Source organism: Musa acuminata, chromosome BXJ2-7 (assembly GCF_036884655.1).
Source record: "Musa acuminata AAA Group cultivar baxijiao chromosome BXJ2-7, Cavendish_Baxijiao_AAA, whole genome shotgun sequence".
Classification (NCBI taxonomy): domain Eukaryota; kingdom Viridiplantae; phylum Streptophyta; class Magnoliopsida; order Zingiberales; family Musaceae; genus Musa; species Musa acuminata.
The window spans coordinates 8,122,881-8,135,875 of record NC_088344.1 but is presented as its reverse complement, the minus strand read 5'-3'; the positions used below and the strand labels follow the sequence as shown (position 1 = coordinate 8,135,875).

The 12,995-nt window shown below is 42.3% G+C and overlaps 1 protein-coding gene across 2 annotated transcripts in view; it reads right to left on the bottom strand.

The window, feature by feature from the left end:
• Positions 1-21: 21 nt before the first annotated feature.
• Positions 22-12,995, bottom strand: part of LOC135617003 (uncharacterized) — a 32,493-nt gene continuing 19,519 nt past the window's right edge. For both annotated transcript variants that reach the window (XM_065116839.1, XM_065116838.1), the window contains 5 exons: positions 3,261-3,341; positions 2,892-2,930; positions 2,256-2,338; positions 1,456-1,528; positions 22-336 (listed from right to left, as the gene is read on the bottom strand). In XM_065116839.1, the coding sequence (XP_064972911.1) occupies positions 169-336; positions 1,456-1,528; positions 2,256-2,338; positions 2,892-2,930; positions 3,261-3,341 (444 nt within the window). In that variant the 3' untranslated portion in view covers positions 22-168. The remainder of the gene's footprint in view (positions 337-1,455; positions 1,529-2,255; positions 2,339-2,891; positions 2,931-3,260; positions 3,342-12,995) is intronic.

The following is a 12,995-nucleotide window of genomic DNA, read 5'->3' as shown; positions in this document are numbered from 1 at the left end:
TCTACCAGACAAAGACATGGCTTGGTGAAGTACAAAAATTCCATTGTGACCACAGCATTGGTACTGTCTGTTTACGAAAAATTGCAGCTTCCTTTCTTACCAGCAGTTGGTCACAAGTATAAAACTGCTGTGTCCGCCCATAGGAGCAAATAAACAGATTCATAATGATTAAGCTGGTTGAAACACCGTGTTGATGACTTCTTTCAAGTTTTTGCAGCCCAGTATTGTTATCTCCAGATTAAGTGACGTTAGCGTTCTCTCAGCTGCCTTCGGTATAATGCACCTTTTAAATCCCAGTTTAGCAACAGCTATGACTCTCTTATCCATCCTTGGTACCTGCACACAAGTGGAATCGGAAATCCAAGTAGAAAATGAAATAATTAACTACTACTATGTTAATTAATCAAATACTAATGATGTGGCTTTTATTCCACAAGGATTCAAGCAGTCAGCAGACAACGATATTGAGAGAGAGAGAGAGAGAGAGAGAAAGGCATCAATGGCTGGCAATATTTTAATGCAATGAACAGGTTATGCAAATATAGATACTTGGTAAATTAATAATTCAATGTAGTATCCCAAATAAAATCAAGATTCTTCTGATTTCAATACCTGGCAATGTCATTCTAATTATACTAGTCGGTCACTTGTAATTATCTGATTTCAGTCACTCACTCTCCTATCTGCTTCCTTTTCTGACTCACAATGACAACTCCTCGATCTGGATCTATCTCGCTCACTTTCTTATCTGCTTCCTTTTCCACTAGCAATGACAACTCCTGGATCTAAACCTATAACACTCACTTTTATGTCTATCACACTCATGTTACTGTGGACAATGGACAATGTCCACAGCCCTCCCTCTAGTTCCCCTCTTGTTTTTCCTCTCTCCTTTCCCCTGGCCATCATGGTCTCAACTCTCTGCCTACAAACCACATAAACTAAGATGGCGCATGTGGGCCCACATACCAGTCCTTTGTAGGGCTAGTACAAAGCACAACAGTATATGCAATCTGTCATGGGATGTAAAAATTCATGGGCCAAATGTAGAAACTGTGATGATAGATTGCCAACAACACCTACAATGTTAACATGCAAGTCTTACAACACAAAACTAATGTCAAGCCAATGATGCCAAATATGCTGGCCAAATGTTCGTGAGGTACGAAACATGCAGAAAGTACCATGTCAACATTTGACATGAATCCATACTGCAAAATCGCGATTATGCCCATAGATTATACAGAAGAATGAAATGTGCAAGAAATACTCTTAAATGGGTTTTTGCAACAAATTTGGATAAGATCATTTCTATACGAGAACACAAGAACCAAGATCATTGAAATATATCTCGCAAAAATTCATGAGCTTATTCTGCTTTGATAAATAATCTGCGTCATTTCTATACAAGAACACATAAGATATAGAATATTTACTCTAGTCAACAATACTTACAGCACGAAGCTCGCCACCTAGGCCAACTTCTCCGATAAAAGCAATGTCATTAGGGATAGGAAACTCCAAGAAGCTGAACAACAAAGAAGAACTTCAATTTATCGTTTAGTTAAAAAATGTCAGATTAATAAAATAGTTCACGAGTTTCATGACTTGGAAAAGGAATATTTTTAAAAGCAAGCAATTGATAAGTTGCAGATACACGAAACCAAGCAATGAAAGCTGCCCAAATGCATCACAGCCTATATCTATCATCAATGATTCAGGATGGCTTTGTATTACATGATCGGATGGACATGTCTGAAACAAACCATCTGATATAGGGTCTATCCACCTTAGGGTGCCAATAGGTATTTAAAGACATCGTTTTACTGATATAAACAAACATATTAATAGAAGTACAACAAGGGACTGGTATAGAGACTCTTGACCATGTACTGCAACTCACATGGTCCAACATATGCACCACACCAAAATGATTATTACAGTCAAATTGTACTGCTACAGATGCACTCACATTGTCCAACTCACTTATTTCGCTGACATTTTTATTCAATAATAAGTATCTATCGATGAGAAATCATTGATCTTGGCCTTCAGCTGGATGCTAGAGAATAACCAACATTTTCTTGGTTTCCGAAAGTTAAGGATAGCAACATCACTCTTTATCCATCATAATAACACAAGAATTATAAGTTAACTGTATCCAAGCATTCAATCATTTTCCTTTCTCTTGTTTGACAATGTTATTCGAACTCACTAGCATCTTTAAAACACAAACTGAAAGGGTGCTGCCATACCTGCTGCAAATCGCAGCCGCAATCGCCAGATCTCCTGCCGTCTCAGTCAAATTGAACCCACTAACAACATTCAGAAAGATCGCCTGTGGAAAGAGAACAAAAACTTTTACAGGACTTTTCAGTACCATGTTATCAACATAGAGATGAATTTTCTTCTGAATTTGAGGACATTACAGAAAAGAGATAATATGATTTTCTTTAGCTCTTATTTAGTAAAGTATAGACTGTTGTATCTGGAAAGGTCTTACTTTACGTCAGATGTCACTGCCCATTTCAGATCCTAATCATCTACACATTGTATTGCACCAAGATATGATCCAGCACATGTTGTAGCATGTCTATTTACTGAGCTATATATATTAATAGTTGACAGTTGAACAGGCAGAGTATTATTTTTCCCCTCCACTGAGCTCTGCTATGGGCAACAGCAGGCAAAATAACAATGACCATTGTTCTGGCAAAATCCAGTATGCAACAATGCCACAATGTGGGCTCCATTTGTCATGGTTCGGACACCTCTATTTTTTATTATAGTTTTAGATAACCCACTATAAGTTCATTCACCTTTACAAAACCATTATAAGAAAAAAAATTGAGTGAAAACAATAGAAAAGAGACAAATTATGAAAGCCTTACATTGCCTTGTAGCTTCAGACCAGCCTGTTTCATGAGAACCTTCAAAGGAAAAGTTTATAAAAGTCAGGCGCCAATTGCATATTTGGTCATAATTCAGATATCAAACTGACTGACAATGTAGTTGACATGCAAGAACTGATTGCCATGTGTAAGAACATCTTGTTGATTGAAGCAAAACAAAAATCTCATGTAAAAGTGCCTTATAATAAAAACTGTCTCATGATAAAATACTGTCACATAGAGAGCACATTGAATGATCTTCAATTAACCACCTCCACTAAAATTGAAGGCAAAATGTAATCAGATATTAACACAACAAGGAAAAATTGTCAACAATACAAATGTTATAAGAAACATAATCGTACTTACAGCAATTATCATGTCAGCTCTGCTTGCCTTTATCCCATTGGCATATCTTGAGACTGAAGAAGGATCAGATACGCACAAAGCCTGCCAAAAAAAGAAAACGCTGTATTAAGTGAGCCAGAAGAAGGAAGGACACAGAAGCACATACAGCTGAAGCAAATGCTAGAATTTAACCTACATATGCTATTACTGATGATTATATGCAACAGTCAAGAGAAGCAACTTCAAAAGACATCACATGCCACCATGTCCTGGCATGAACAATTCATATTCACATGCTCGGATCTATACATCAATGTGGCCTAGCTAAGGCTTTCCTAGAATTGTTTACAAACTACACCTAGAAAGTAGGTACTCTTGAAATTTCTGGGAACTTTTATTCTGCTAAATTGAAGAGCACCAGTGTTCCCAATTTCAGCTCACAGCTATCATGCTTATATATTCTTAGACACTTTGAACCCATTGTTCTGAATGTTTCTAGCCATAAGAAGATAGTATGCAGTGAAGTTCCTGGGGTGTTCCAATGGAACCGACTAACTCATTGACACAATTAAGCCCTTAACACCAGTGTAGCTAAAGGCATTAGGTGCTAAGGTGCCAAAATGCCCGAGGCACTAGGAGCTCATCCGAGCAAAGCGAGACACTTGTGAATATTAAAACTTAAAATTTATATGTTAATATTGAGAAACATGATCACTAAAATAAAGCAGTGACAATTCAAAATGATGTGAAGTAGCAATGACATTTCCAATCCCTTAAAACATTCACAGGCTATATTAACAAATTAATATCATAGGCAGAGGAGGGAGAGGGGGCTATTGAGGTATGGGAAGGGGGGATGTTGTTGATTGAGCGACAAGCAGGGAGGCAGAGGAGGAGGGGGTTGTTGGGGTATGAGGAAGGGCTGCTATCAGGTTGGGAGAGTAGGGTGCCACCGGAGGAGGAGGGCATGGTGGCTGTCAATTGGGAGGGGAAGAGGGAGGAGGATGAGGACCTATCAGGCGGAAGAGGAGGTAGAGAAGGGAGAAGGGAGCTTTTGGGGTCCGAAGACATTGATCTGGTTCAGTCGAACCAGAATCAATGGACCACTCCAGTTAGGTCTGGTTTAGGCTCGACCCAGGCTAGATTTGGCTTAGACATGTGCCCGAACCGCTCGATGCCTAGGATCAGCTGCACACATGGGCTGCGCTTAGTTGAAGGCGCCCGCTTGGACTAGTTATCAAGTGCTCGAGCCTCGCGCTTCCTAACCTAAGTGCCTATAGCAAGCACCTGATAACTTAAATGCTTATAACATAAATCAACCTATCCTCCATATTGTTGCATTCAAGGAATAAAATTCTGATTACCAGATCTGTACCAGTCCAATGTAGCATTAGTTACCAAGCGCTTGGGCCTCCCCTTGCCTAACCTGAACGCCTAGGTAAGTGCCTAATGACTTCAGTACTTATAACATAAATAAACCTGCCCTCCACATTGTTGCATCCAAGGAAATAATGACATCCATGTATGTACATGGTATGTTGGCATGTACCATGGTTGTATCAAAATATTTTTTGCTTCCTTTTCGCTTGAAAGGTTACTGAATTTAGATTTGATGCCAGGAGAAAGTTAGGTTGTAACTTAATGTATGAACTCTCCAGCTCAGAAATGTTACATGAATGCATGGAAACATGTGGCACAACAGAGATTGAGTGTATATCGCTTACCCTTAAGACACAAAACTGAAATGAACAGAAAATAATAAATAGCTTTCCAGCTCAAATTCAAATTCATGTTACTCTTTATCTGCAGTCATTTGAAGAATGGAAACTGTGTGCCACATGGAAACTGTATGAAGTACTGATGCAGATTGAAATACCAAGATACGAAGATACAAAAATGCATATTCATATGTACTGATGCAGATTGAAATACCAAGATACGAAGATACAAAGACGCATATTCATATGTACTGATGCAGATTGAAATCCACTGCCACCATTCCATACAGTGCCCTTTCACAATGCAGACCAAGGGGGAAGGAATCGAAAAGACAGCCATCCCCTTTCCCAGGCTGACCCTGCTTTAGAGTCTCCTAGGGTTTCCCCATTAAGAATCTCCAACCCCTTTGCCCCTTTCATTCCCCCTGAGGCACCCTCCCTACTGGGGAGAGCTTTTCCTCTTTTCTTCTTATGCTCCTACAGGGTAACCTGGCAAAGGCTCAGCTCCGGCTGTGTTTCCTTAACATTCGACACGTTGGTGGACAAAATGGCAGCTGCTTTTCAGAAGGCTGTAGATGGAGGAGCCATGGTGGAGGAGGACATATTACGGTAATCTTGAACTAGAATGGTCAGCTCCAACCACAGGACAAAGCAGAATTCAGCATCGGCTTAATCATTTTTTGCTTTCAATCAAACAATGTAACAAAAAGAAAAAAAATGAGAAACGTACTATAAATGCTAGCAACCTTTCTTCACTTCGGAAATCTTTGTGGAATGCAATTCCACCAATTGATTGTCTTTTTGAGATTCCCTGGTTTTTGTGTGGTGACATGAACGCTATCTCTTCTGCCAATGATAAAATCGGTGACTGACCCTTTGCCAGAACGTGATCTGTGCTCGACTTTAAAGACTTCTTATTTCACTCTGGTTTGATTGATTTGGGGATTTCTGAAAATCAATTTACTTGGTGTAATAACCAATTCGGTAAATCGGTGACTGACCCTTTGTCGGACTTCTGCTCATTTAGATCATGTGTTTGCTAACAATGCTTGGACATCTCTTTTCAGTGACTCATCGATTTTACATTTATCCCACTCTGATCACACCCCCTTACCAATCAAAGTTGGCAAGATTAGGTCTTAGTCCGATCGCCCTTGGCCATTTCACTTCGAATCTTTTTAGTTGGAACACAAAGAGATTCACAACATTGTCCAAATCTGCTTTTAATAACCATCGGTCTCATCCCCACAACAACATGGCCTCCTTACGTCAGATTCTTATATCTCTCGGTATCTCGATCTCAAAGTGGAACCATTGATGCAATTTGAACCTTGAGAACTAGATCAAGGCCACCCAAAGGGATATTTCTGACCTTGAATCTAAAGATGCCACTAACTACCTTACTGATTTTGAACAAACTCTATTCTAGTGTCTCTTTCACAAGTCCACGACCCTCAATAGACAGCTTAACCTCAGGTGATGAGCTCAGGCCAAGGTCCAATGGATTGAATATGGCGACAAAAATACCAAAATTTTCCATCACAAGGCCTCTTTTAGGCACACTAAGAATAGGATCTCCTCCATCACTGATGAAAATGGAAATTCCTTCCATGATCCCGACAAGATTTCATCCTTCGTCGATCAAAATGGAAATATGGTTCGCCTGTCCTCTGCCCATGATTCCTTCCTTCGTCAATCAACAACTTTGCAAAGACTTCTCTTTTGTTGAAATCCATTCTGACCTCCTACTAATGGGCTTCGGCAAAAGCCCAAACACAAATGGATTTAATGTGGAATTCTTCAAAGCCTTCTGGGACGATATCTAGCCCAGCATCCTCCAATCTTTTTCTCCTTTTCACTCATCCAAACTCCTCCCACCAAGCTGGGGCAATACACATCTGGTTTATATCCCCAAAAAGGACAACCCTTTAGTCATCAAAGGCTACCATCCCATAGCTCTATGTAACATGATTTACAAACTCCTAACCAAAGTGAGGATCAACAGAATCAAGCCATTATTGCATGCACTAATCAGTCCCGAACAGTCAACATTCATTCAAGGGAGCAATATTCATGATAATATCCTTATAGCCAAGAATCCCTTAATTCTTCTCAAACTCGACGTTGAGAAAGCATTTGTCTGACTCTCATGGGATGCCATCTGATCCTCTCTTCTTCTCATGAACTTCCCAACTCAGTTTATGGACTGGATTTATTCTTGCATATCCTCATCGTCATTCTCATGTCTCACGAACGGGACCTCTTCCCAATGGTTCAAGGCAAACACCCATATTCGGTAGGGAGACCCCCTTTTGCGGTATCTGTTTATCTTTGACTTAATAGATGCTATCGTCCCTCATCACCTCCAATCTATTGTTTGCGGATGATATTCTCATGGGCTTTCGTGCTAATTCCAAATCCCGTGTCAATGTCCTCAAATTCCTCAATACCTTCCATGATCTCAAAAATCTCAGAATTAACCTACAGAAATCCAACATTTATTTTTTAAACACCGTCCTCCCTCCACCAACCACACTGTTTGCAACGCTTTGGGCACTAAAGAACTCCTTTGTTGACAAAGCTTTGTCTAAAATCTTGGGTTAGTACAAGGGTCTTTTTTCCCAAGCGAGCAAACTTGTCCTTCTCAATTTCGTAATCAACTCTATGCCTACTTAGATGTTATTTAACTACCACATTTCTGACACTGTTTTATAACACATGGTCGGTATATCAAGAAACTTATTTTGGATTCCTCCTTCGCTTCTTAAGGACACCATCATTAGTCCTGAGAATAAAGGAGGACTTGGTTTACAGAAGTGATTTCAATAGGCGCTCAGTCGACGCACTTCAAAGAGGCACCGCCAGGGCTCAAGCGAGCGCACGGGTTAAACCAAGCGACCCCGGTGCTTTAGTTGGTTCAATCGAACCAACTAAAGCACCGATATCAGCCTCCCAACATCTCTCTCGCGATTTCCCCAACCATAACCCTGCTCGTGATTCTACCGCCGACATTTTCTCTCCACTGTTGTTGCCTCTTCGTTGTCGCTACTCTCCGTTGCCACTGCCATTGTCACTGCTCGCTACTGCCACTATCATTGCTCGCTGTTGTCACTATCGTTGCTCGCCGCTCCCGCTATCGTTGCTCGTTGTTAATGTGATATTGTGATTTTGCAAGATTTTCTTAATTAAATATCATATTTTTATTTAAATAATTATATTTATTAATTATAATATATATTTTTATATTTTAGTGTCTCGCTTCTCTCGAGCAAGCGCCTAACGCCTCGGGCGTTTTTGGACCTTGCGCATAGCGCTTTTTTAAGTCATTGGTTTACACGATCTCCTTTTGGTGAAGAAAATTATTTGCGCCAAGCGCATTCTCCCAATTCTCAAGAGGGCCACTCTTTGTGGGTTCGCATCTTAACAAAAAAGTATGGAGACCTCAACCCTTGGGCTGATCATCTACCTAAGGCCACTTCTTGGTCGAGAATGAACATTAACAACCTCACCTCTACCCTTAGACTTGGTTTCCACAAGATCACAAGGAATGCAAGTCCACTAACCATTGATCTTCTTGATGATAACGGATGGAATGTTTCTGTTTTGGCTTTCCTTTTTCATCCTTCTCTTCTTGGAAGGATTCAGAGGATTTATGTTTCCAATGAACCCTGTGATAACTTTTGGGTTTGGCAGTGTAGCCCCTTGGGTTTGTTGTCATCAAATGGAGCCTGTCAATATCAGAAAGTCAGCCTGGTAATGAGGTTGAGTGGCAAGGCTGGAAGGCAATATGCCAACCTCCAGTGGCCCCATCTCCCCACCACATACTTCTCCAGTATACTGCAACAGCAACCTGAAAGCTATTTTATTTGCCATTTTTACGATGATTCAGCCCACCACATTCTCCTGCAATGTCTGGTTGCTTTTACCTTCTGGTCCCTCCTGCAATCCAAGACCGGTTTGAGTTTCAGATACTACGACAGCTGGGTTTCTGGCACTTGGCTGGAGGAGGGCTAAGGATTCCCTTAGACCACAGCCAACTGGATCGTGGGGCTGATCTCCTACTCGTTTTGGTGCCTTTGGCTTAACGAGAATGAGGCCAGATTCCACAACCACCAAAATGCTAGCTACTCCATCATTTATAAGGCTCTTGCTCTGTTTAATGAAGCCTTCCCTTCAACCACAGCCAACTGGATCCTGGGCTGAACTCCTAGAATTTTGATTTGTTACTTTTCTGTGATGAATCTTTTTTGGCTCCAGACTGATAAGACCCTAAAGTCTTATCGTAGGCTCCGATACCAATTGATAAGACCCTAAAGTCTTATCGTCGAAGAAAGGGGAGAAATGGGGATGATAATGATCACTTCCAGGGGATCGGCCTCCTTGATCGCTTCGAAGTGATCATTATCATCCCCATTTCTCCCCTTTCTTTGACGATAAGACTTTAGGGTCTTATCAATTGGTATCAGAGCCTACGATAAGACTTTAGGGTCTTATCATTTGGTATCAGAGCGACGATAAGACCTTTAGGGTCTTATCATTTGGTATCAGAGCGACGATCCTTGGCGTTCTTGCTGTAGTGTTGTCGTAGCTATCAAAAAAAAAAAAAAGAAAAAAATTTGTGTGAGGAAGGGTGAAGCCGACAGCCACGAACGCCGATCCTTTCAACCGAGAAGGAACATCTGCGTCTTGGTCAGCGACCACCGTTGCCTCATCTCCACCACCATCGCCATTGCCCCGCCAGCAGCCGTCACCACCGTCGCTTCCCCCTTGCTGCAGTTATCTTCATCTTCGTTAAAAAAAAAAAAAGGAAAAGAAAAGAAAAGAAAGAAGAAAGAAAGAAGAAGAAGAAGAAGCCGCAGCCACCACTGCTTCCCCTGCCGGACCCCTGCTTCCGGCCAGCCCAGCCGCCGCCGCCGCTGCTTCCCCCCCCTTGGGTCGCAGCCGCAGCCGGCGGTTGTCGCAGCCCCTCCTTGCAGCGGTTGCAGAAACAGAGTTCCTCTGTTGCCGCAGCCCCTCGTCGATCGCAACCGCGCCTCCTCCAGCACTCTTCCCCTCGAGCGCCGTCGTCGCCCAGCCGACCCACCACCGCTACCAGCCATCGTACGACGACCGCCGCACGCCTCACAGCAACCGATCCTCCTTGCTCTGCATTTGTAGTGCCAGAAACAGGGCAACTCAACGGTTGCCCTTGTTCCCAACCGTGACACCGCGACTCCTTCTCGGCCACTGCCGCTGCTTCAACCCCCGTCGATCCGGTCGCGACCCTCGCTACCTCCTTCTCTATCGCCAACGCTACGCTCCGGCCAGCGACCACCGCTGCTGCCAGCCACCGCAGCCTTCTCCTCAACCGCTCGTGATCCTTCCGGCCAACTCCTTCGGTGGTGCGACAAAAACAGAGTACGCAACAACCACCACGCAACAACAAAAATATTGGCACCCTCTGCTGCCGCTGCCGCCGATTGTAACCATCGTCGTCACTCCCGGCCAACGACCAACCCCTCGTTCTGCAGCAGCCATCCTCCAACAGCGAACGCAGCAACCGTAGCAAGTACGCTGCCTTGCCTCAGCCCTAGCAGCGCACGAAACACCGATTCCTCTTCTCAACCTCGGCCGCATCAACGCCGCCTCGTGCTTAGCAAATTCTGCCACAACCACGGGTTGCCATCACCGCAACCTCAACCCCATTGCTCGGCAATCGCCCCTTGGGTCGCAGCAGCTGCAGCCACATCAACGCAGTCATCTTCCAACCTCAGCGCTCTCACCTCACGCAGCGATAGAAACAGGGCAGCTACTCTTCCTCCAACGCAGCGACCGCAGCACTGCCCTTGGCATCCACTTCCTCGGCAACTTCACATCGACAATGTTGATGCCCTTGACCGACACCAAAAACAGGAGTTGAGATTATAGAATTGCAGTCTTACGCAATGGCCACTGATAACTCGGTGAAAGCACAAATGGAAGCATTGGAAATCAGAATTGAGAACCGATTGCAAGAAACACTTAATGATTTCAAAAAGAGCCTACTGGAGAGCCTCAGCAAATTTCAACAAAATGAGGGCTCAAGTTCTATGTTGCACAGATCTGAAAATACAGGAAAAGGGATCCAAGATTGTGACACAAATTACTCACACATGAAGATGGAATTTCCGAGATGGGAAGATGGAAATCTGACCAATTGGATCTCTAAGGCAGAAAATTTTTTCCGTTTTCACATAACCCCAGAAGAATCCAAGGTAGAAGTGGCCTCAATCCAACTCAAGGAAGATGCACTCCACTGGTACGATTGGTATGAAACTTTCCACGTAGTTCATTCGTGGGAGCAGTTCAAAAGAGGACTTCTTGTTCGCTTTGGCCCATCCGAATATAAGAATATTGATTGGCAGCTCACCAAAATTCGTCAGACTTCTACAGTGTTAGAATATCATAGTAGGTTTGAAAGATTGTCAAATCAAGCTAGAGATTAGTCGGACCGACAACTTCTGAATACATTTATTGAAGGACTTATTCCAGATATCCGGTGTGAAGTTAAGGCTCGTCAACCCCGCACTATGATAGCTGCAATCTCATTTGCAAATCTATATGAGAAAAATATTAGCAAGGAAAGATCAGCAAGGGATTTGTACTATGATGAAAAATGGAGCATGGAGCACCGATGTAAACAATGGCAACTTCTGATGATTGAACCAATTGGAGAGGAGCCGAAAGCTAAGAATGTGGACTCCGATCATGAAGGTATAAATTCTAATGAAGACGTTGAACCTACCGTACATACAATGCATACATTAGCCGACTACTCTAACCCGCAAACTATGGAAGTTGCCAAAACTCTAGAGCATCAGCCTATTATAGTTTTGATTGATACTGGTAGCACTAACAATTTTATGGACAGTGAGATTATTGACCAATTGGCCCACCAAATTGAAGACTATGACAGATTCAAAGTAAAGATCGTTGATGGACGGATTTTCACTTGTGATAGCAAAGGTTCAAAGATAAAATTGATTATACAGGGCCAGAAGTTTCATGCAACGATTACTACACTGAAAGACCGATCTGTTGCTTACATTATCAAAAAGTGGAGACCATACTTACTTGATCAACGGGTTGTGATGCGTTGCAGATAGTCTATGGGTAAAGTGCTGAAAGAGAAGCTCCCTGAGATTGATGCTGCTCAGCCTTGAGGACAAGGCTGATTTGAAGAGGGAGGAACTGTTAGGACCCTTTTTCTGAGCTTTTGAATAATGTTTATTGAGTCTGTTTAGTCCAGTTGTTTATTGAGTCGGTTTGGTTTAGTTAGAGTCAAGTTGAGGTTTATTTAATATTTATTTATTATTAGAGTTCAAGTCCTGATGGACTCTGGGTGGAGGGCCGATCGCCTCGAAGCGATCATTATCATCCCCATTTCTCCCCTTTCTTCGATGATAAGACTTAGGGTCTTATCATTTGGTATCAGAGCGACGATAAGACCTTTAGGGTCTTATCACAGTCTTAACTGCAGGTCTAGGTATTGTGTTCACATAATCATCTAAAGCAACTCTGGCGATTGGTTGCTCAACAGACAAGGTCCATAATCCTTCCGTGGCAGAGGGAATGGCTCTTCTTCATGGCCTCAAGTATGCTGAGTCTATGCACTGGCACAATATCTTGATCCACACTGATGCGCAAGCGGTTGTCAATTTTGTGAAGGGTCAGCAAGATACCCCCTGGTACCTCAAGTCTATCATTTCAGACATAAAGTTCTTGAGGAACAAACACCAGCATACTTCAATCACTCACATCTCCAGGAATTTTAATCGTAAAGCTAACGATATAGCTTCTCTTGTACTGGATTTTTTTTTGTTTTTTCAATTTTTCAGGATGCACAATACAGATTTTTTTTGGTTTTTTCAAATTATAGTCTATTGACTATAATTTGATTTTAACATTAAGAAAAGGTTCCTCCAAGAAATATCCAGAAATTATTTCCCAAGTGTCTTACAAATCCAATACTTTTAACAATTAATTATAACTTTGATTCTCCAAGGAACAAGTATCCAAG